This window comes from Spermophilus citellus, assembly GCF_964194105.1.
Source record: "Spermophilus citellus genome assembly, chromosome: 8".
NCBI classification, from domain to species: domain Eukaryota; kingdom Metazoa; phylum Chordata; class Mammalia; order Rodentia; family Sciuridae; genus Spermophilus; species Spermophilus citellus.
This window is the reverse complement of record NC_138189.1, coordinates 60,195,430-60,220,905: the sequence shown is the minus strand read 5'-3', so window position 1 is coordinate 60,220,905 and position 25,476 is coordinate 60,195,430. Positions and strand designations below refer to the sequence as shown.

Below are 25,476 nucleotides of genomic sequence, written 5' to 3'. Positions count from 1 at the left end.
CTTTTCTGCTACTCTCCTCTCTGATTGTTCTGTTCTTCCACCATGCCCTGTTTTGAGTAGGTGATTACTTCAAATCTCATATGCATGAAGAACCTTAATTGTTATAATATGTAGTTTTTATATAATACTTAATTCAGTAAAGTTATCCATTAAATGGCCAGTTTGAGCATTTAAACATTGTCACTCTAGTGGTTGATCTTGGGTCCTGGTTAAGATCCCTTATACCAACTGTTGTACCCATTTCCCCTATCTGCTGAGAATGTCAACTGCTGATCCCCTCCAACCCCCCAACTTCTGCTGCCACCTTACTCTGAAGCATAGTCCCCAGCTAAATGAAAGTCCTAGATCTGGGAGGTTACACTCCCAGCTGATTATCATGAACTGCAAAACCCAACTCATGTTGGGTCTAACTGTATTGTAAATTGTACTCCAGGGCTTCCCTGTGATTGTACCAAAGCTAGTCTCCAGCCAAGTACGTGTCTTTGCTTGGTTTTTCTTTTCTCTGTACTTATTCTGCATTCTTCACTTCTCTTTTGAGAGCATGTATTCACAAGTGACTTACAATGAATCAGACTCTGCTTTTAGGGAACCCAACATAGGCATATCTGCCTTTCAAATACCTTTACAGCAGGTACTTACAAAAAATAATTATGATCACAAAGCATACTAATATCCTATGCCAAAACTTATAAAAATATTTAACTAAGTTTATAGATTTAACATACTAATTATTCTTTTTACTTTTTATTTGTTCTTTTTAAATATTTATGACAATAGAGTATATTCTGACATAGTATACATACATGGAGTATAACTTATTCTAATTAGATCCCATTCTTGTGGTTGTACATGATGTGGACTTTTAACTTTGTTCTTATTCTTAATGTTTTTCCCAGACTTTGTGTAATTCTACCATTTTTACGCTGTTTTGGGGTTTTCTTTTTTGTTTGTATGTTCCCTCCTTGCTATGTTGCTCAGGCCTTGAATTACTAGGCTCAAGTAATCCTGCCTCAGCTTCCTGAGAAGCTGGCACTATAGGCAAGCACCACCACACCCAGCAGTATGTTTCTTTATGTTTTATAAAGATTAGTAAGATTCTTTTGTTTTTGTTTTTTAAATAGAGATTTCCTTTGCTAGAACAGGAAGGATTGAGTCTGAATAGTTAGCATTGCTCTTTAGAGGAATAATTTAGTATATACAGAAGAACTTTTTGTGTTCTAATGTGTGTGTGGCGCATGCACATGTGCATGCATGTGCTATGGGGAGTGAACCCCAGGACCTTGCACATGCGAGGCAAATGCTCTTGCACTGAGCTGTATCTGTAGCCCGTCTTCAAAAAACTGGCAACACAGGTGTTTGATACTATGCCTGGCCTATTTTATTGGTTATTGTGATAACCACCAATTCTGATTAACCACTGGACTTTCCATCTAGTTTATTTTGCTGTTATTTTTGTACTTTGGAATCCCCAAGTATTTGTTTACTCTTTCCTGCTTACATAGATGGAAACAGATTGTATTTCTTTGTAGAAGAAACTAAATATTCACAACTTACTTATGTAATGAAAAGCAAGAAAAATTAAGCAGATTTTTTTCTCTGACCTTTTAAAATACTTTTATTAAGTTCTTTTGGGGTCTTATTATTTTGTGTTCACATTGTCACCACTTGGCCAAGGGGGAGCTTCTTAGTTGTTTTAGAAGATCCCTGATTTTTTTTTTAAGACCTTTCTTCTATTTATTTTTATGTGGTGCTAAGGATTGAACCCAGTGCCTCATATATTCTAGGCTAGTGCTCTACCACTGAGCCACAGCTCAGCTCTACTGCGCTGAGCCCAGTCCTGCCCCTGATATTTTTTAAAGCATCCTTATTATATTCTAGAAGAAATAGTCCCAAGCCCATTCTTATTGTTTCCCCTGCACAAACAGTAAGCAACCAACTATTCTCCAAATATTTCTTATTAGATCTAATGGAAAGTAGTATTAGAGGTCATAATTTGGATAAGACTGCAAATGAAAATTGGTGGTAAGCAAGAATGCTACAAGTCTTATAAGGTAACAGACTTATTTTGATTATTCCATTTCATGTATCATTTCATTGTTGCCTGACCTATGTTATCCTCATGGAGTCATTGATCACTAGGGTTTTCTCAAATGAAGAGAGTCTTCCAGAGAGGCCTTCCTTGACCTCTCTTTGTAAAGTTGCCTTCTTCAGTCAGAATTTATCAATCCTATTACCCTGTTTTACTTCTTCTGTGACATTTATTATCTCACATACTCTTCTTTATGCCTATATCTTCTTCTGCTCCACCCCTAGTGGAAGCTCCATGAGGGCAGAGACTGTCTGTTCCGATGCCTAGAATAGTGCCTTGTTAGGAAAAGACCTAAACCTCTTTGGGATATATATAAATGCTCCATTTTCTTATTTGATTTTTTCCCTTTGTCCATAAGACATATACTATAACTGTTTTCTTTTCCTTTCAAAGACATTTTGCAAAGCTCTGATCTTGCTGAGAAATAAGAATCTCATCAATCCATCAAATTTACTAGAGCTCTTCTTCGAACTTCTGCGTTGCCATGATAAGCTTCTGCGAAAGGTAAGACCAAAAAAGTTTTTCCCTACATCTCATTCTTCCTTCAAGTTATATAAAATGTGGAGAGTTTGGAATCCCTTGAATTCTTTATGCTTTATGTCCTTGGATATGGCAAAGAATAATATTTTTATATTATTTTAGTTGTTGATGGACCTTTATTTTATTTATATTCAGTGCTGAGAATTGAATCCAGTGCCTCACACATGTTAAGTAAGTGCTCTACCACTGAACTGCAATCCCAGCCCAAGAATAATTTTAACAGAAAAAAAAATAAACCTTTGTATACATGCAATATGGTATTAATAGCAAACATTTAATAGCTAACATTTACTTTGTGCATACTTTGTGCCAGGCACATTCTGTGAGCTTTTGTGTTTACTCACAAAGCTCAATGAGATAGGAATTTTCATTATAATTTTTATTAGCACTTTACAGATAAAAAGACTGTGGCACAGAGAAAAAGAGTAACTTGCCTAGGATCACACAGTTTCTGAGTGGTGAGACTGGAATATAAAACCAGGTAATCTGGCTCCAAAATCCAATTCCTTTACCACTGCTCTGTTGTAACAGAATCAGGGCATGGACATTCATAACTGTAATCATCCTAAAAAAACTAACTTTTATTGTTGTTGTTGACATTTTCACGTGACCTTGTCTTTGCTATATAAAACTAGAAGCTGAAGGTTTATGAAACAAATTTAAGAAAGAAAAATTAAAAGTTTATATTCATTAACCTAAACATTTTTTTTTTCAGAGTATTGAAAGACTACTACATTTGATTTTGAATAATCAGCCCCCATCTTTTCCTGCCCTAGACAGTTACCAGTCTACTTTTTGTCCTCTATAGATTAGCTTATTCTGGATATTTCACATAAGTGCAGGCATATAATATATGTCTTTTCTGGCTGTCTTCTTTTATTGAGCATAATGTTTTTAAGGTTTATCCATGGACACTGCATTCTTTTTGTTTCCAAATAATATTCTGTTATATGGCTATACTCCATTGTGTTTATCATTTCATCAGTCAATAGGGACATTTGGATTGTTTCTGCTTTTTGGTTATTATGAATAATGCTGCTATGAATATTTGTGTGAACACTGATATGGAAATGGGTTTTTCATTTCTTTTGGGTATATACCAAGGAGTGGAATTGTTGGGTCCTATAGTAACTCGATGTTTAGCTTTTTAGGATAACTTTACTTTGTTTTTTAGCTGCTTTTTAAATTATTATTATAAATTTGCTTGCTTTTATTTTTTGTATCTTTTATGATATAATGAAAATAGGTAAAATTAAGTTATTTGTATTTTTATCCAAATTTAATAGGTTAGAAATGTTGGTTAGGTTTAATGTATGTTTTTGTTTCTTTTCCTCAGACTTTATACACACATATTGTAACTGATATCAAGAATATAAATGCAAAACACAAGAACAATAAAGTGAATGTAGTAAGTATCTTTTTATTGTCCATGTTTGTAGCATTGTACCATCAATGTATTAAGACTTCTTTCTCTTTCTCTTCAGGTTTTGCAGAATTTTATGTATACCATGTTAAGAGATAGCAATGCAACTGCAGCCAAGATATCTTTGGATGTGATGATAGAACTCTACAGAAGGAACATCTGGTAATAGATATATGACTTTGTCTTTTAAGAAGTAGATTCTTTTTTTCATTCATAATTAATACGGAGCACATACACAAATACTTTTCATCATGTGCTCTTCGATATACATCTATCATAAATGAAGTTAGAAGTAAGAATATGGAGGCAATCCAAATGACTAGATAACATTGACTACTGTTTCTTGATTACCTCATTTACCCTTAAGAACATCCTAAGAACAAAGGCAGCCTGTATGGAACTAGCTCCATTTTATAGGTAATGAAATGGAAGGTAATAGAGTAAGAGTTTAGGTATTAAGAGGAAGAGTTGAAATTGAAACCCAGGTCTTCTGACCTCAAAATCTGCCCTACTTCCTTTGCCATTCTAAAGATTTCCAAGTCAGTTACTACTGCACATGTGAAATACTGTATTTCATATACTTTGTTTTGTTGATATAGTGCCCCAACTCATGTCTTCTGCTTTTTGTTATTGATGAACTTTATTTGTTTTTCTTCCTTTTTTGGAACATTTGGAGAAACTAGAAAAGTTTTGTTTTTGTTTTTTTTTTTAAGTTGTAGTTGGATACAACACTTTTATTTCACTTGTTTATTTTTGTATGTGGTACTGAGGATCGAACCCAGGGTCTCGCACGTGCGAGGCGAGCGCTCTACTGCTGAGCCACAACCCCAGCCCTGTTGTTGTTTTTTATTTTTTTCATAAAAATCCCACTACCCAAACATGATTAACTGTTAGTATTTTATATTTCTTTTGGGTATTTATGTAACATGCATATTTAACTATGGTTGGATTTTTGCTGTATTACAGGTTTTTTCTTCTGGGTTGTTGGGTTTTTTTCCCCACTTACTTTAAGTAGATTCTGTGTCATTAAAATACTTCAAATACTTCACCTTACTTGTTGCAAATTTTCTGTCTTAAGAGTGGGCAAAATTAAATGTTTTACTTGTGGTTGACTAATTTGGGAATCCATGACATTTTTTTGGCCACTGGGGATTGAAGCCAGGGCCTTGCACATGCTCAGTAAATTCTCCACCACTGATCTATACCCCCAGCCTATTTAAAAATTTTGTTTTGAGACATGGTGTCCTTTGAGTTGCCCAGGCTATCCTTGAACTTTTTTTTTTTTTTTTAATATATTTAGTTGAAGATGGATACAATACCTTTATTTATTTATTTAAGTGGTGCTGAGAATGGAACCCAGTGTCTCACACATGCTAGGCAAGTACTCTACCACTGAGCCACAACCCCAGCCCCTATCCATGAACTTTTGATCCTCTTACCTCATTCTCCCAAGTACCTGGGATTTATGGGTGTGCACCACCACCTGGATGCAAACCATGATTTAAAAATTTTAGGGTTGAAAATTCGAATGTCAGAAGTATTTTTTATGTTGTTTCTTTTGTGCCATTGTCTGTACTGTGAAATACAATACAATGAAAGTCTACTTCAAAACATTCATTGTCTCCCCCCAGGAATGATGCCAAAACTGTTAATGTTATCACAACTGCATGTTTCTCTAAGGTCACCAAGGTGAGCACTTGTAGGGCTGTGTGGAAACACTGTCTTTGTGGTCTGTTTCTATGGATAGAAGGTAAAGGAGCTGGATATGTAAAGAAGTGGTGGATGGAACGTGGGATTTATGTTTAATGAGGCTTTCTTTGTACTTAGACTACTTCCTTAGGTTGTCTGTGCTGTAGAAGAGTCAAGCAATTTTGAGATTATAAAGCATTGTAATGAGTGATAGCTGTTTACATTGTTTTCCCCTCTAATTCTTCTCTTCTGTTAGGCTCTGATACAATTGAAAGAATTTTAAGAACTATATTTGACTTCCTGTTAGAAGGGCCATGACATTACTTTCCTTGTGTGGAATGTAGAAATTTTTGGTAGTCTACCTGAAAGACAAAGATAACAGAGCCTGACAGTTTTTATCCTAAGTTTATTTAATTTTTGTGATGCTAGAGATTAAACAAAAGGAGCAAAAATCCCACTACACTTTGCATATTTTTCTTTAGATCCTAGTTCATATGTATATGTAAAATGTAAAAAAAAAAAAATTGTTGTTGTTGTTGTAAGCTGGGTTAGATAACTGACTTTTTTTCTGATTGGTCTTTAGATACTAGTTGCTGCTTTGACATTCTTCCTTGGGAAAGATGAAGATGAGAAACAGGACAGTGACTCAGAATCTGAGGTTAGTTTAATGATAGATGCTTCTGAATTTTATAATTTCTCAGATTTCATTTTTTTCTCTGAGAACAACTTGTAAAATTTTGGACTACTAGAGTTAGAAAAACTGTTGTATTTCACCTTTGTCCTTCATTGAGTTCTATATTGAGATTTTATTCCACTTTGAATTTATCACTTGTATTCAGTAAGATTGATGAAGTAAAAGGCAGATTTATTCCACCTTATTCTTAACTCTAAAGCTATATCTTTATCTTACTATACAAATTTAGAATAAAAATTGCTGCCAGTATATTTTGAGATAATGTCAACATCATAGAAATTTACAGTGGGAGGAGGGGAGAAGATTATGGCATCTTTAAAAGGAAAAATAATCAAGATTTATGACATAAAATTTTCTTAGAAGTATTAAAAAGAAATTCTAAAAAGTCTCCCTTTTCCATTTAAAGCATTTTGATAGCTAGATCTAAAATATGTGATAGCCATCTTTTAAACAATGTGTGATTGATACATTTTTGCTATAAAACTTTTTAGATACTATGGATAAAATTTGTTTTACTTTAATGTTATTTCTACATTGCTGTTCCTTCTTCAGAGATAACCATCTCATTTTTCATCCATTTAAATATGGATATGCCTGCATAAAGTCTTACGTGTATAGTAGGTTTTTAAGAACTGTATGAATAACATGTATTCTGCAACTTGCTTTCTTTATATCAATACATATAGATCTACCAGTGCAATTAAATCTTAAAGAATAACCTCCACATATTCAGAATATATGACTTTATTTTAAGCGTTCCCCTTTTGATCAAAATTTGTTTCTAGTTTCTTTCAAATAAATACAAAGTTGTACTCTGTATATCAGTCTTCAGTAAAAAGCAAAATCAAAATATAAACACAGTAATTTTTGTGTGTATCTGGTTTTTTTTTTTTTACAGATGGGTGCATTTTTTTTTAAGAGAGAGAAGATAGAGAGAATTTTTTAATATTTATTTTTTAGTTTTCAGTGGACACACATCTTTATTTTATTTCTATGTGGTGCTGAGGATCGAACCCAGCACCCCGTGCATGCCGGGCGAGCGTGTTACTGCTTGAGCCACATTCCCAGCCCAGGGTGCATATTTTTTAACTTAATTTAAAAAATTTATTCATTTTTCATAGGTGTGTGCAGAGCAGATAAGAACCAAAAAGTTGTTGAAAGGATTATATATTGCTTCTATGCAGGTCTATTCCTTGTTTCCAATTTTTTTTTTAACTTTTATTTTTTAGTTGTGGATGGACACAATACCTTTATTTTATTTTTATGTGGTGCTGAGGATTGAACCCAGTGCTTCATGCATTAACTAGGCAAGCGCTGTACCTCTGAGCCACAACCTTAGCCCCCCTTGTTTACAATTTTACAAAGTAGTATCTCTTTCAGGATGACGGCCCCACAGCAAGAGACCTGCTAGTGCAGTATGCCACAGGGAAGAAGAGCTCCAAAAACAAGAAAAAGTTGGAAAAGGCAATGAAAGTACTCAAGGTGAGATTGATACCTGGGAAATGAGGTAGGAATCATTAAAATACTGAATATATGGTTTTTAGCTAGAGCTTTATAAGATTTAGAAATCCAGAAATAGTATTTTTTCAAAATTTAGAAATTTGTGATGAATTTTTCAACACTAATTTTTAATAAGATATTCAGCTCTAGCAAAATCTGTGGCTTAAATAAATTAATTTGATTAAATTCACTTTCAATTGTTCTGATAGAATGTGCCTGTATTAGGATATCTTTGCTAGACATGTTTTTTTAGAAAAGTATAGAAATTAATTGCATTTATTATTTTATAATGATTATTCTGAGAATCATTAGTTTGGTCCCTCTGAGTATTTTTTTTTGTGTGTGTGTGTGTGTGTGTGTGTGTGTGTGTATGTCCTGGGTAGTACTGGAGATTGAACATAGGACCTTGTAAATGCCAGACAAGCCAGCTACCCCTGAGCTATATCTCAGCACCTCCTCACCTCTTTTTTTTTTAATGTTTATTTTTTAGTTGTAGTTGGACAGAATACCTTTAGTTTATTTTTATGTGGTGCTGAGGATCGAACCCAGGGCCTCACACTTGCTAGGCGAGAGCTCTACCACTGAGCCACAACTCCAGGCCCCTTTTCACCCCCCCCCCTTTTTTTTTTTTTTTTTTTTGCTTTCTATCAAGGTAGAGTCTTGCTAAGTTGCTAAGGCTAGCCTTAAACCTTTGGTTTCCCTGCCTTACTCTCCCATGTAGCTGGGATTATAGGTGTGTACCACTGTGCCCAGCTCTTCTATTTTTAATTGTTTGTATTTCCAGATTCCTTTAAGTTTCACAGATTCTAATGCCTAGAAGATTCCTAGGGTTTAATCTTAAATGGCAAAAACCATCTTTAGTTCTTTCAGTCGAAAGAAAGGTTTTTAGATCAAGGATTTTTTTTTTTTTTTTAACACAGTCTACTAGACATGTTAACAGCCTTTAGCACCATAGCACATTGAATTCCAAGGGCAATATCATTATAACTCAGATTGAAAAGTTGTTTCGCTCTGTCTCTTTTAGAAACAAAAGAAGAAAAAAAAGCCAGAGGTGTTTAACTTTTCAGCCATTCACTTGATTCATGATCCCCAAGGTACTGTAGTTATAATTTCCTAAGTTCCTTATTGGCTTTATCTCTGCCTGTTTTGTTTCCTGCTTTCAGGATTGTCAGGAAATATATGATCGTTGGCACTTAATAGACGTAAGTGCTTAATTTTTTCTACTTGGTTGTAGCCTCGAGAATTGTATTGTTAAGGAATGATTTCTAGTCTGGCAAGATAACAAAACTGGATGAGCAAGTTTTTCAGAGATTCATATTTTTAACAACACAAAAATAGTAGAATATTGTACTTAAACGAAAACTGATTGTTTCCTTTTTTTCTAAACTGATCTTCAGAAACCAAAAGTCTGGGAAACTGTATTCTAAAACACTAGTTCTCAAACTAGGTCGCACATTATAATCACCTGGAAAATTTATTATAGATGTATTCTGATGCCCAGAGATTGTGACTTAGTTTGTATGGAGTGTGGCTCTCTGTACTCTACTGTATAGCAATATTTGCTAACCCCTGTTCTAGGTCAGTACTTTTCAAATTTTATGTGCATACAAATCACCTGGAGAATTGGTTGAAGTGCAGATTCTGATTCAGCAGGGCACAAGTAGGACCTGAGATTCTACATTTCTAAGAAGGTTCCAGGACTGACTGCTGCTGGTCTGTAGACTATATTTTGAGAAACAAAGCTCTAAAGAACTATTAAGTGAAGCCCCTATTAAACAGTTACTCTAGATACGGATGCTTAAAACTTTGAGGCTCTTAAAGATGTGACTTTGGGCACCATAAAGTATATTCATCTGTGCTTGATCTTTTCACTGATCTAATTATGTACAAACCATAGACCCACACTGTACTTCTTTGATCCTCTGCTTTCCAGATTTTGCAGAAAAATTACTAAAGCAGCTGGAGAGCTCTAAGGAAAGGTTTGAAGTGAAGATGATGCTCATGAATCTCATCTCCAGATTGGTGGGAATTCACGAGGTTTGAAATACCTTATGTTTCTCTTCTAAAATCTTAGAACTAGAAATATTCTCAGTAAAAGGAAAGTCATTAGGTAAAGCAGTGTCTTAATCTCTTTTAAATTTTTTTATGTGTTCTTTTTAGTTATACATGACAGTAGAATATATTTTGACATACATACATGGAGTACAGCTTACCATTTTTGTGGGTGTACATGATGTGGAGTTACACTGCTTATGTATTCATATAAGAACATAGGAAAGTTATGTCTGATTCTTTCTACTGTCTTTCTTATTTCCATCCCCCATCCCTTCCCTTCATCCACTTTGTCTAACCTAGTAAACATCTATTCCCCACCCCCATCCCCGCTAGCTTATTGTGAGTTAATATTTGCATATCAGAGAGAATATTCAGCCTTTGGTTTTTTTTTTTTTGGATTGGCTTATTAATATTAGCATGGCAGTCTCCAGTTGCTCCATTAACTGGCAAATGCCATCATTTCTCTCTTTATGGCTGGGTAATATTCCATTGTGTATATGTACCACATTTTCTTTACCCATTCATCTGTTGAAGGGCACCTAGGTTGGTTCCATCCCTTAACAATGTGAATTGAGCTTCTATAAACATCAATGTGACTGTGTCACTATAGTATGTTGATTTTAAGTCCTTTGGGGATATGCCGAGGAGTGGGATAACTGGGTCAAATGGAGGAATCTTCATACTACTTCCAGAGTGGTTGAACCAATTTGCAGGCTCACCAGCAATGTATGAGTGTACCTCTTTCCCCATATCCTTACCACTGTTATTGTTCCTTGTATTCTTGATAGTAGCCATTCTGACTGCAGTGAGATGGAATCCCAATGTAGTTTTAATTTGCATTTCTCTAATTGCTAGTGATATTGAACAAAATTTTTTCATATATTTGTTGATTGTATTTCTTCTTCTGTGAGGTGTCTGTTCACTTCCTTTGTCCATTTATTGATTAGATTATTTAATGATTTTTTTTTGGGGGGGGGTGTCAAATTTTTTGAGTTCTTTATATATCCTGGAGATTAATCCTCTATCTAAGGTGCCATGTAGCAAAGATTTTCTCCTATTCTGTGGACTCTCTCTTCATATTCTTGATTGTTTCTTTTGCTCAGAAGAAGCTTTTTGACTTGATATTATCTCATTTATTCATTCTTGATTTTACTTCTTGCACTATAGGAGTCTTGTTGAGGAATTCTGTTCCTAACCCAGTTTCCAACAATGATGGAAATTTGGCCCTGCTTCTTCTTTTAGTAGGTACAGGATCTCTGGTAAAATGCCTAGGTCCTTGATCCTTTGAGTTTTGTGCAAAGTGAGAGATTGGGTTAAATTTCATTTTGCTACATGTAGATTTCCAGTTTTCCCACACCATTTGTTGAAAAGGCTGTCTTTTCTTTAATGTATGTTTATGGAATCTTTGTCTAGTATGAGATAACTCCATTTATATAGGTTTGTCTCTGCGTCTTCCATTCTGTTCCATTGGTCATCATGTCTGTTTTGGTGACAATATCTTGCTGTTTTTGTTGCTGTACTCTGTAGTATAATTTAAGGTCTGGTATTATGATGCCTCCTGCTTCACTTTTCTTGCTAAGGATTGCTTTGACTATTCTGGGCCTCTTATTATTCCACTGATTTCATGACTGCTTTTTCTATTTCTATGAAGAACATCACTGGAATTTTAGTAGGAATTGCCTTAAATCTGCATAGCACTTTTGGTAGTATGGCTATTTTGTCAATGTCTATTCTGCTTATCCAAGAGCGTGGGAGATCTTTCCATCTTCTAAGGTCTTCAGTTTCTTTCTTCAGTGTTCTGAAGTTTTCATTGAAGAGGTTTTTCACCTCTTTTGTTAAGATTGAGTCCCAAATATTTTCTTTTCTTTGAGGCTATTGTGAATGGGATAGTTTACCTAATTTCTCTTTCAGTTGATTCATAAATGATGTCTAGGAATGTAGTTGACTTATGGGTGTTAATTTTATATCCTGCTGCTTTGCTGAATTTATGAATTTTAGAAGTTTTCTAGTGAAGTTTTTTGGGTCTCCTATATATAGAATCATTCATTGACAAATAGGGATAGTTTGAGTTCTTCTTTTCCTATTGATATCCCTTTATTTATTTTTCTCTGTCTCATTGCTCTGGCTAGAGTTTACAGAACTAGGTTGAATAGAAGTTGTGTAGGAAGGCATCCCTGTTTTGTTCCAGTTTTTGGAGGGAATGCTTTCAATTTTTCTCCATTTAGAATGATGTTGGCCTGGGATTTAGCATATATAGCTTTTTTGATCTTGAGATATGTTCCTGTTATCCCTAGTTTTTCTAGTGTTTTGAACCTGAATGAATGGATGCTATATTTTGTCACATGCTTTTTCTGCATCTACTGAGATAATCCTGGGATTCTTGTCTTTAAGTCCATTGATGTGATGAATTACATTTATGGATTTCTGTATGTTGAACCAACCTTGTAGCCCTGGGATGAACCCTACTTGATCATAGTGCACTATCTTTTTAATATGTTTTTGTATGCAATTTGCCAGGATTTTATTAAGAATTTTTGCATCTATGTCATTCAGGGATATTGGTCTGAAATTTTCTTTCCTTGATGTGTCTTTGTCTGGTTTTGGTATCAGGTTGATACAAATCTCATAGAATGATTTTGTAAGCATTCCCCCCTTTTCTATTTCATGGAATAATTTGAGGATTGGTGTTAATTCTTTGAAGATTTGCTAGAAGAACTCAGCTGAAAATCTAACTGGTCCTGGGCTTTTCCTTGTTGGTAGGCTTTTATGCTGCCTTCAATTTCATTGCTTGAAATTGATCTGTTTAAATTTTCAATGTCCTCTTGATTTAACTTATGTATGTCATATGTCTCTAGAAGTTTGTCAATGTCTTCAAGATTTTATATTTTATTAGAGTATAAATTTTCAAAATAGTTTCTGGTTGTTGTCTGTATTTTAGTAGTTTTTTGTTGTTGTTTAATTTCATTGATTTCTGCTCTGATTTTAATTATTTCCTATGTTCTGCTGCTTTTGGCATTGATTTGTTCTTTATAGGGCTTTGAGATGTAATGTTATGTTATTTTTTTGGTAACTTTCTCTTCTTTTAATGGATAAGCTCATTGCAATAAACTTTCCTCTTAGCACTGCCTTCCTACTGTTCCAGAGATTTTGATATGTTGTATTGCTATTCTCATTTACCTGTTAGTATTTTTTTATTTCATCCTGATTTCTTCTGTTATGCATTGGTCATTCCAGGTATAACGTGGATTTCTTCTGTTATGCATTGGTCATTTGCAGGGTATAGTATTCTTGGCTAGCATCCATTTTCTTTCAGAGCTTGGTATGTATCATTCTTTCATTTTGTATTTTATTGGTGACTTCTAATTTCAGTCAGTTATGATTGATAGAATGCAAGGTATTATCTATTTTGTTGTATTTGCTAAAAGTTGCTTTGTGGCCTAAGATGTGGTCTATTTTAGAGAAGGATCCATGTGCTGCTGAGAAGAAAGTGTATTTAGTCATTGATGGATGAAATATTCTATATATGTTTATTAAGTCTAAATTGTTAATCTTATTTTTCAGTTCTATAGCTTCTTTGTTTAATTTTTGTTTGGAGGATCTATTAGGAGTGGTGAGAGATGTGTTAAAAGTCATCAAGTATTATTGTGTTGTGGTCTATTTGTTGAAATCGAGAAGGGTTTGTTTGACATACATAGATGCTCCATTGTTTAGGGCATAAATATTTATGATAATTATGTATTGTTGATGTAAAATTCCCTTAAGCACAAAACAAAGATGTTGTATCTGCCCATAACTAAAAAATAAATATTAAAAAAAATTCTCTCTCTCTCCTCTCTTACTCTCTCTTTAAAAAAAAAAAAAATTCCCTTAAGCAGTATGAAATAGCCTTCTTTGTCCCTTCTGATTAAATTTGGCTTGAATTCCACTTTATTTGATATGAATATAGCAACCCCTGGTACTTTACATGATACATGTGAATACGTTTTTCCCATCCTTTTACATTCAGTCTGTGCATATCTTTGCCTATGAGGTGAGTTTGTTGGAGACAGCATATTGTTGACTCTTGTTTTTTAATCTAATCTGCCAGTCAATGTCTTTTGATTGATGAGTTGAGGCCATTTAAATTTAATATTATTACTGAGAAATGATTTTTATTCACAATCATTTTGATATATTTTTGGTTTTTAATTTGAATTAATTTCTCCTCTGATTGACTATTCTTCTAGTATAGTTCCTCCCTTTGCTGTTTTTCACTGTTTTGTGGGGGGTGGGAGGCAGGGATTGAACTTAGAGACACTCAACTATTGAGCCACATCCCCAACCCATTTTTGTATTTTATTTAGAGACAGTGTCTTACTAAGTCGCTTAGTGCCTCAGCCTCCTGATCCACTGGGATTGGTTTTCACTTTTATTTTTCATGAAATATTTTATTGAATATATTTCTAGTGCAGGCTTTCTGGTTGTGAATTCTTTTAAATTTTGTTTATCATGGAAGGTTTTTATTTCATGATCAATTCTGAAGCTTAATTTGCAGGGTATAGTATTCTTGGCTAGCATCCATTTTCTTTCAGAGCTTGGTATGTATCATTTCAAGACCTGCTCTCTTTGAGGGTCTGGGTTGAGAAATCAGATGAGATCCGGATTATTTTCCTTATAAATGTTACCCATTGTTTTTCTCTGGCAGCTTTTAAAATTCTATCCTTATTCTGTATGTTAGGCATTTACATAATAGTGTACCTTGGTATAGGTCTATTGTAATTTTGTATATTTGGGATGCTGTAAGCCTCCTGTATTTGATTTTTCATTCCATTCTTTAGGTTTGGGAAATTTCCTGATATTATTTCATTGAAAATATTGTGCATGTCTTTGTTTTGTATCTCTAAGCCTTCATCTACCCATTAAATCTTAAAATTTGTTCTTTTCAGGTTATCCCATTATTTCTTGGAAATTCATCTTTTCTCCATGATCAACTTTATTTTCTAGATTATATATTTTGTCTTCATTGACTAAAACTCTGTCTTCCAAGTGATATAGTCTGTTAGTGATGTCTTCCATTGAATTTTTAATTTGGTGTATTGATTTCTTCATTTTAAGGATTTCTGTTTGATTTCTTTTTCAGAATCTCTATCTCTGTATTGAAGTGATCTTTCACATCCTGAATTTTCTCTCTGATTTCACTCCTTACATCATCTTTTACCTCACAGATGAGTTTAACTCTGTACATTCTAAACTTCTCTGATATTTCCACTGTGGTGTTGATGGATTCTGTTATTGGAGTATCTTAGTTTGTTTGGGGTGATTTGTTCCCTTGCTTTTTCATGCTGTTTGTGTGTCTACCCATCTAACAATATGGGTCTGAGGCAGTAGAGTTTCTACGCTGTGGACTTACAGTGTCCCTGAAGGTTTCCAGTACCTCACCATTTTGGGGAAGACAAATAATAACATCAACTAATACAAACAACATACAGCATTAAATCAAATAGTTCCTGCTATAATGTCTACAATATTAATTGTCATAATAAACAGAACTTATATGACAGTTATTGTCTACAATAAAAAAAGTGAGTTTGCAAAAGGGTTTACAATTTCAAATGGTAGTGATAGAACAGAAGTGATGTAGGATGTAATGATTATGAAGGAGCAGAAGAGGAGTAGAAGTGAAAAATTGATAGAAGTAAAAATTTTAAAATTACAAAACAAAATAAAAATAGATTAATCAAACATCCTAGTCCTCAAAAACTGACCCATGAAAAATAACTGGCTTCAAAAATGATAGAAATGAGAAAAAACATCAATATGAATATGTATAAATGTCCATGAACCATTAAGGTCACAAACAGAAAACAAACAAACAAAGAAGACACAAGAAAACATGAAAAGTTATAGAATTGTTTCTGTTGGAGTTCAAAAGATTCTCAGTTTCTCCTCTCAGCAGTGTTAGGTGGGGTTATCTGGAGTGTGATACTGTACCCTGTGGGTGGATTGCTAGAGTAAGAGAGGTAATCCCACAGGCACAATTCCTGGAGGTGGGGTTTAGGTTTAGGTGGGCTCCAGGCTCTTTGCTGAATACCAGTTGGTCTGGAGATTTTATATCAGTGTACCTCCAGGGCCCAGCAATTCCTGGTCCACACTAGAAGACTGTTATCTCAGGGATCTCCTTGGGTTTCACTGTTGTGGTGGAGCTAATTCTTAGCCATTATGTCACCTGTGGACCCCACTTTTCCTGGCCTCGGGTTTAGTCATCAAATCCAATCTCTCCCTCCTATGCCCTTTTAAATTCCTGGTCAGGTGCATTTCTCCCAAGCCAATCCTGCAAGCAGCCTTATTAGAGGGATAGAGGGAGAGCCAAGTGGGTTTCCACAACCGGTATTCCCCTGTGTAAACCTCTCTCCATGCTTGATTTTCTCCTGATCACTTAGGCACAGTCTGTGTCATGCAGTGTGGGTTTTCCAGGTCTGAATTTCAGGCCAAACTCGGGTTTCCCAGGAAGCGACTTCACCACTTGCCTGGCCCCATACTGCATCGGCTGCAAAATGGTTCCTTTCTCTGTCTTCTGCACCAGGAGAGAGTTGTCTTCTTTCCTGCACAAGGATGTTGTGCACTACTCCTTTCGGTGTAGTCTAGCTGTGTCTTTCATTTCTAAAGTCCCCATACCTCCAGGCCTCCCAGAAAATGTGGTTCCTTAATTCCCTTATTCTCCCACTTTGCTCACAGAGGGAGTGCTCTTGCTAGTGCCTCCGGCCATGGCAGTAGCTTTGGCACTGGGGATTTTTTTCTTTATTTTATTGTATCCAACCTCCAGAGTCTCCCCAATCTGCTTAGTATTAAATTCCAGGAAAGCCCTTTCCCTTCTTTTTTATTTTTTTGCTGAGAAGCTGCCTAACTGCTTTCTTGGTTTCATGCCACACAACAGCCAGGAAAGCAACGTTTTCTATTCTACCATCTTGAAACCTCTCCTGAAGTATCTAAATTTTAATTCCTAAGCCATTTATACCTATATTATTAAGAGAACTATATAATCTTTCAGTCTTAAATAGTTATTTTGATTATTTTCTTTCTAGTTAAGTATTAATATTAATTTGTATATATGTCCATTTTATTGGTAACTATTTTGTGTTCTACTTTAATATTTCTTATTAACTTTATTTCACATATGCATTTTTCCCAAGCCATTATAACACACATATTTTTATTGACTCTTAACTACATTTTACAATTTGTTTAGCCCTCTAAAGCCTTCTTGACTTTCTGATCTCTCTGGTAGGAAATTGTCATGTTTGTAAAGATGAACTCCATGGTTATTTATTTTGTATTAAATTAGATTGTTAAAGTTCCTCAGTGGTGTATGTGTTTAGATGTGGTATACATATATGGGAACTTCACACATACTCTTAGTATCATTATAGAAAAAGAAAGATGCCTAAAAATTTAAGCCTTAAAGAAATGACTATTGAGGTTGTTTCCTGTCAATTGTACCTAGTGACTGGTATCTACATTTTAGTGAATATATTGCTTTTTCTCCCGGGGTTATATTCCCAGTGGGATCACCAGGTCAGTTCTTTTTACATTTGTGTAGCAATTTTATGTCTGACCTGAATTTGAGTGTGATAAGAAACCAAAAGTGGTTTGTGATTTAAACAGGAATTGTTGGAAGTAATACTGGAATTTCACACTGACTGTAGTTAAATATTCATCTTTATAGGGAATCGAAGTCTTCCCTATTCCTTCCCAATAACATATCTTCATTTTGCTTTGTGGCTAAAATAGAAAAAATTAATTTATTCCCAAATGATGAACCTTGAAAAATCCCAATCCATCTCTAAAGTTTCACTTCTTGAAGGTAAACTTTACCGTTGCTGTAATAACTGGACCCTTGTCAATTTTGTTTATGTAGTGTTTAGTGTTAAAATGCAGAGCACAGAGTAATTCCTCCATATAGCTAGGCTGGGAGATAATAACAAATCAGGACTATGGGAGTTTTGGTGTTCAAATTATACTAGGTCTGTTCATATTTGAATTTCTATTTTGTTTCTTGCTTTGAAGCTTTAATATCAGTGTTATTCCTTCCTATAATCCCTTCTCTTTGAACACAGAAATATTAGTTCTGTAGCCACACCGATTTTAAATGTGGATGAATATTGTGTTTTGGTTGCCTTTCTCTCCTTTATTCTGCATGCACTTTCTTCCTCCATTACATAATAAAAATAGTAGCATAGTGTCAGTTGAAAGAGATCCTTTTCTTAGTTACTCCAGCATATTGAATTGGGCTGGGGCATGATTTCTTACTGAGACAAAGCAAAAGTAACAAATGATTCCCAGTGAGTTGTCTTGATGATATAGTTGCATTATAGAAAACTGAACCTCCATGCTTCAGGTTACATAAATACTAAAATCAGTGTTTCTTCTCTCCACAGCTTTTTCTCTTCAACTTTTATCCCTTCCTGCAAAGGTTTCTGCAGCCCCACCAGAGAGGTAACCTGCCCACTTGCTACCACTTGCCATGTCTCCTTGGTGATCTTAGTGTTAGAATAGCTATCCAGAGCCTTTTGTTTTGGAATCATTAAAGACCGTGTTAGGCTGGGTGCGGTTGCAGTCTTCTGTAACCCTAGTGAGTTGGAAGGCTGAGGCAGGAAGATTGCAAATTTGAGACCAGCCTCAACAATTTAGACCCTGTATCAAAAAAAAAAAAAAAAAAAGGACTGGGGGGTGTAGAGCAGAGGTATAATGCGCCTAGATTCATTCCCCAGTACCACAGTCAATCAATTAATCAATAAGATAGTGTTAGGAGTAGAAATGTGTTCTATAACAGACAGGGAGAGAGAAGCTCTTACATTTTCTTGGTATAGTCAGCCATGTGTTAGTTGTTCTAATTTTAAAATTAAAATTAATTCTCATCAATTTTAAGAAACAATTATTTTTTAAAAAGAAATTAGACCTTTTACTGTAACTTTAGAATAGGTAGCAGAATTTTATTTTAACTGTTCTCATTACGTTTTTGTGCATTTTCATTTAAAAACAACATAAAAGCAGGAAACAAGATGTTTTGTCTTTGAATTTGAACCAAGATAGGAAAGAAACATTTATTGTGAGGCTCTAACATGCGCCAAAGCATGTGTTAAGTGCTTTCCTTCCATCATCTCATCTGGCCTTCATATCAATACTGCAAGGTGCAGAAAGAAGCAAAATGAAAAGAGTCAGTCAGCAAATAAATGGCAAGTCAGATTTGCTTCACTTCCTTTCACCAAAGGCCTTGTTCTTTACATATACTGTACTGCCCCTTTGAAGAGAGAATATGTGTATTTGCTTATGTTTGTATTTATTTATTCATTCAACAAGTATTTAGTGATTTCTATGGCAGGCATTGTATTAGACACTAAGAATTTCACAATGACCAAGAAGTCCTTACCCTCATAGAGCTTACATTCTAGATAGAGATAAAGATAATACAGTACATATGTCAATGTAAAAGATAAGTGTTTTGAAGAGAAAGGAAGCAGAGTAGGGTCAATAGGGAGTGCTGGGGCAGGTTTTATTTTATTTTTTATTTTTTTTAAAGAGAGAGAGAGAGAATTTTTTAATATTTATTTTTTAGTTTTTTCAGCGGACACAACATCTTTGTATGTGGTGCTGAGGATCGAGCCCAGGCCGCACACATGCCAGGCGAGCGCGCTACCGCTTGAGCCACATCCCCAGCCCTAGGTTCTATTTTAGATTATGTGGTCAGGAAAGACCTTTCAGCAAGGAAGCAACTGAGCAGGTAGCTGAAGGGAGCAAAGGGGTGAGCCATGCATATAGCTGGGGTTGGGTGTTCTAGGTGGAATAAACAGCTGTTGCATAAGGCAGGAATATGCTTGCCATGTTGCTATATATTCTGAGAGGCAGAGTGATAACTGTGACCTTTCTCATCTCTTTGTGTTTTTAGAAGTAACAAAGATCCTTCTGTTTGCTGCACAAGCTTCTCATCACCTAGTACCCCCAGAGGTGAGAACTCTTTTTTTTATTATTATTTTTAATTCTAATTTGTTATATATGACAGCAGAATGCATTATAATTCATATTACACATATAGAGTGCAATTTTTCATATCTCTGGTTGTATATAAAGTATATTCACACCATTCATGTCTTTATAAGTGTACTTAAGGTAATGATATTCATCTCATTCCACCATCTTTTTTACCCCCATGCCCCGTCCCATCCCCTCCCATCCCTTGGTCCTACCTAGAGTTTGTCTAATCCTCCCATGCACCCCCTCCCAACCCCAATATGAATCAGCTTCCTCGTATCAGAGAAAACATTTGGCATTTGGTTTGTTGGGATTGGCTAACTTCACTTAACATTATATTCTCCAACTCCATCCATTTACCTGCAAATGCCATGATTTTATTCTCTTTTAATGCTGAGTATTATTCCATTGTGTATATATACATGTTTTCTTATCCATTCATCTACTGAAGGGCATCTAGGATGGTTCCACAGTTTAGCTATTGTGAATTGTGCTGCTATAAACATTGATGTGGATGTGTCTCTGTAGTATGCTGTCCTTTGGTATAGATCAAGGAATGGGATATCTGGGTCAAATGGTGGTTCCATTCCCACCTTTCCAAGGAATCCCCATACTGCTTTCCATATTGGCTGCAACAATTTGCAGTCCCACCAACAGTGTAGGAGTGTGCCTTTTTCCTCACCAACACTTATTGTTGTTTGTGTTCTTAATAGCCGCCATTCTAACTGGAGTGAAATGAAATCTCAGAGTAGTTTTGATTTGCATTTTTCTAATTGCTAGAGATGTTGAACATTTTTTCATTTATTTGTTGATTGATTGTATAACATCTTTTGAGAGGTGTTTGTTCAGTTCCTTGGCCCATTGTTGATTGGGCTGTTTGTTTTTTTGGTGTTTAGCTTTTTGAGTTCTATATACCCTAGAGATTAGTGCTGTATCTGATGTGCCAGCACTAAATTTGCTCCCAAGATGTAGGTTCTCTATTCACTTCACTGATTGTTTCTTTTGCCAAGAAGAAGCTTTTTAGTTTGAATCCATCCCATTTATTGATTTTAATTCTTCTGTTATAGGAGTCTTATTAAGGAAGTTGAGGCCTAATCGACATGATGGAGATTTGGGCCTACTTTTTCTTCTAAAAAGCACAGTGTCTCTGGTTTAATTCCTAGGTCCTTGATCCACTTTGAGTTGAGTTTTGTGCATGGTGAGAGATTGGGGTTTAATTTCATTTTGTTGCATTTGGATTTCCAATTTTCCCAGCACCATTTATTGAAGAAGCTATCTTTTCTCCAATGTATGTTTTTGGCACCTTTGTCTAATATAAGATAACTGTAATTATGTGGGTTAGTCTCTTTGTCCTCTATTCTATATCATAGGTCTACCAGTCCATTTTGGTGCCAATACCATGCTGTTTTTGTTACTATTTCTCTGTAGTGTAGTTTAAGGTCCAGTATAACGATGCCACCTGCTTCATTTTCTTGCTAAGGATTGCTTTAGCTATTCTGGGTCTCTTATTTTTCCAGATGAATTTCATGACTGCTTTTTCTATTTCTTTGAAGAATGTCATTGGGATTTTGATTGGGATTGCATTCAATCTATAGATTGTTTTTGGTAGTATGGTCATTTTGACAATATTAATTCTTCATATCCAAGAAGAAGGGAGATCTTTCTATCTTCTAAGGTCTTCTTTAATTTCTTTCTTTAGTGTTCTGTAGTTTTCATTGTAGAGGTCTTTTACCTCTTTTGTTAGACTGATTCCCAAGTATTTTATTTTTTTGAGGCTGTTGCAAATGGGTTAGTTTTCCTCATTTCCCTTTCAGAGGATTTGTCATGATATAGAGAAATGCCTTTGATTTATGGGTATTGATTTTGTATCCTGCTACTTTGCTGAATTCATTTACTAGTTCTAGAAGTTTTCTGGTAGAGTTTTTTGGGTCTTCTAGGTATAGAATCATATCATCAGCAAATAGTGTTCTTCTTTTCCTATCCGTATCCCTTTAATTTCTTTCATCTGTCTAATTGCTCTGGCCAGTGTTTCAAGAACTATGTTAAATAGAAGTGGTGAAAGAGGGCATCCCTGCCTTGTTCCAATTTTTAGATGGAATGCTTTCAATTTTTCTCCACTTAGAATGATGTTGGCCTGGCGTTTAGCATAGATAGCTTTTTTGATCTTGAGATATGTTCCTGTTTTCCCTAGTTTTTCTAGTGCTTTGAACATGTATGGATGCTATATTTTGTCAAATGCTTTTTCTGCATCAATTGAGATGATCATATGGTTCTTATCTTTAAGTCTATTGATGTGATGAATTACATTTATTGATTTCCATATGTTGAACCAACCTTGCATCCCTATGATGAACCCCACTTGATCATGGTGCACTATCTTTTTGATATGTCTTTGTATTCGATTTGCCAGAATTTTATTGAGAATTTTTGCATCTATGTTGATCAGTGATATTGGTCTGAAGTTTTCTTTCTTTCTTGTGTCTTTGCCTGGTTTTGGAATCTAGGTGATATTGGCCTCATAGAATGAGATTGGAAGTGCTCCCTCTTTTTCAACTTCATGAAATGATTTGTAGAGTATATGTATTAATTCTTCTTTAGAGGTCTTGTAGAACTTAGCTGTGTATCCATCTGGTCCTGGACTTTTCTTGATTGGTAGACTTCTGATGGCGTTTTCTATTTCCTTGCTTGAAATTGATCTGTTTAAATTGTGTATGTCATCCTTATTCAATTCATGCCTGTAGAAATTTGTCAATGCCTTCAGTATTCTCTATTTTACTAGAGTACAAGTTTTCAAAATAATTTCTAATTATTTTCTGTAGTGTCGTGATATTTCCTTTTTCACATATGTTAGTGGTTTTTCTCTCTCCTTCTCTTTGTTAGCATGGCTAAGGGTCTTTCAATTTTATTTATTTTTTCAAAGAACCAACTTTCTATTTTGTCCATTTTTTCAGTTGTTTCTTTTGTTTCAATTTTATTGATTTCAGCTCTGATTTTAATTATTTCCTATGTTCTACTGCTTTTGGTGTTGATTCATTCTTTTTCTAGCGCTTTGAGATGTAATGTTAGGTCATTTATTAAGACTTTTTCTTCTTTTAAGGAATGAACTCCATGCAATGAACTTTCCTATTAGTACTGCCTTCATAGTGTCTCAGAGATTTTGATATGTTGTGTCAGTGTTCTCATTTACCACGTGTTGGAGTAGTTTTTTTTTTTTTTTATCACTGATTTCGAATTTTATTCCATTGTGCTCTGATAGAATACAGGGTAGTATCGCTACTTTTTTGTATTTGTTACGAGTTGCTTTGTGGCATAATATAAGGTCTGTTTTAGACAAGGATCCATGTGCTGCTGAGAAGAAAGTATATTTGCTTGTTGAAGGATGAAATATTGTATATTTGTCACGTAAGTCTAAGTTATTGATTGTATTATTGAGTTCTATAGTTTCTTTGTTCAGCTTTTTGGAAGATCTATCCAGTGGTGAAAGACGTGTGTTAAAGTCACCCAGTGTTGTTGTATTGTGGTCTGTTTGACTCTTGAACTTGAGAAGAGTTTGTTTGATGAACATAGGTACTCCATTGTTTGGGGCATATATATTTATAATTGTTAAGTCTTGTTGGTGTATGGTTCCCTTGAGCTGTACAAAATGTCCTTCTTTGTCCCTTTTGATTAATTTTAAAGTCTACTTTATTTGATACAAGGATGGAAACCCCTGCTTGCTTCCGCAGTTCCATGTGAGCGATATGAGTTTTCCCAACCTCTCACCTTCAGTCTGTCTTTTCCTCTGAGGTGAGTCTCTTGGAGGCAGCATATTCTGTATGTTAGACATTTTCATTATAATGTGCCTTGGTGTGAATCTGTTGTGATTTTGTACATTTGATGTCCTGTAAGCCTCTTGAATTTGGTTTTCCAATTTGTTTTTCATGTTATTATTTCATTGAATAGATTGTCATTCCTTTGGTTTGGAACTCTATGCCTTACTCTATCCCAATAACTCTTAGATTTGGTCTTTTTATGCTATCCCATATTTCTTGAATATTTTGCTCATAGCTTCTTACTATTTTCACTGTGTGGTCTACATTCTTCTCAAGATTATATATTTTGTCTTCATTGTCTGAGGTCCTGTCTTCCAAGTGGTCTAATCTGTTGGTGATGCTTTCAGTTGAACTTTTAATTTGGTTTATTTTTTCTTTTATTTCAAGGATTTCTGTTTGGTTTTTCTTTAGAATATCTATCTCCCTATTAAAGTATCTTTTGCTTCCTGTATTTGCTTACATAGCTCTTTGTTGAAATGATCTTTTGCTGCCTGTATTTGCTCTCTTATATCACCCTTAAATTCACAGAAACTTTTAATCATGTACATCCTGAACTCCTTATCTGTCATTTCCTCTGCTGTGCTGGCCATGGATTCTAATGATGTGGTATCTTGATTTGTTTGGGGCACTTTCTTCCCTTGTCTTTTCATGTTGCTTGTGTCTTTTCCTTTCTATCTCTATAGATCTGAGGCGTTACTGTTTTTACCCTATAGGTTTATAGTGCCCCTATAGGGTTCCAATACCTCATCTTTGAGGGGAAGGACAATATTAACAGATCCCAATATAAACAAAATAACACCTAAAAACAAATAGTTGTTATTAAGACGTTTATAGTTTGGTCACAGTGTACAGAAATGGTGAATTCAATTATTATCTACAATATGATCAGTAGGTTTGTAAAAGGGTTTACAGTTTCTGATGGTGTACACAGAACCAGGGGTGAGGTGTAAGGTGATATGCTGAGGAGGTAGGAGGTGAGGCTATGGAGTTATTATATCTCAGGAAGTGTGAAACAGAAATCTAAAGAAGAAGGTTAGTAGCAGGAGAGTAGAGAGGCAGTAATTTGGGGTAGACAAGTAAGAGGGAAGATGGTAGAGTACATAAGACAAACCCATGTATTAGAAAAATAAAAAATGTTAAAATAGTAAAAATTGGAGAGAAAAAAACAAGAAAAAGAATATACAACACAACTGTAATATACTATTCAGTCATCTCAGTCCTCAATATCCTAATTCATGCAAAGTACTTGGTTTCACATATGTTAGGGATGTGAGGGCGGGAGAATAAAGAGGGAGAAGGAAGGAAAAAAATTTCAAAGGGAGAAAAAAGGATTGTTTTGGTTGGAGATCAGTACATTTCTTACTTCCCTTCTCATCCAGTAGGTGGGGTTGTCAGTTCTTAGTTGGCACCTCTGCCCTCAGGATGGTGTGGGTTACCAGGGTGTGAGGGTTGGTCTTGGTGCAGGGCACCTAGAAGTGGGGTATGGCACCTGCCCGTCCTGTTGGGAGACTGCACCTCAAGGATCTCCTTTGGGGTCTGCTCCTGTGATATGGGCGCCTGGTCTTATTTCCTCATCTTATCTATAGACCTCACAGTTTCTGCCCTCTAAATCAGTCTCTAAAGTTATCTCCCTTACCCTCTCCCTTTCTACTTCCAACCAGGAACCTTT

The 25,476-nt window shown here is 35.1% G+C and overlaps 1 protein-coding gene across 1 annotated transcript in view; it reads left to right on the top strand.

Annotated features, from left to right (window-relative positions):
* The window catches only part of SDAD1 (SDA1 domain containing 1), a 48,527-nt gene that overhangs the window by 5,952 nt on the left and 17,099 nt on the right, over nucleotides 1–25,476 (top strand). The window contains exons 4-13 of the mRNA XM_081303546.1: nucleotides 2,483–2,593; nucleotides 3,966–4,037; nucleotides 4,114–4,214; nucleotides 5,684–5,741; nucleotides 6,325–6,399; nucleotides 7,816–7,917; nucleotides 8,960–9,029; nucleotides 9,869–9,972; nucleotides 18,405–18,462; nucleotides 19,913–19,971. Coding sequence (XP_081159672.1) covers nucleotides 2,483–2,593; nucleotides 3,966–4,037; nucleotides 4,114–4,214; nucleotides 5,684–5,741; nucleotides 6,325–6,399; nucleotides 7,816–7,917; nucleotides 8,960–9,029; nucleotides 9,869–9,972; nucleotides 18,405–18,462; nucleotides 19,913–19,971 — 810 coding nt within the window. The remainder of the gene's footprint in view (nucleotides 1–2,482; nucleotides 2,594–3,965; nucleotides 4,038–4,113; nucleotides 4,215–5,683; nucleotides 5,742–6,324; nucleotides 6,400–7,815; nucleotides 7,918–8,959; nucleotides 9,030–9,868; nucleotides 9,973–18,404; nucleotides 18,463–19,912; nucleotides 19,972–25,476) is intronic.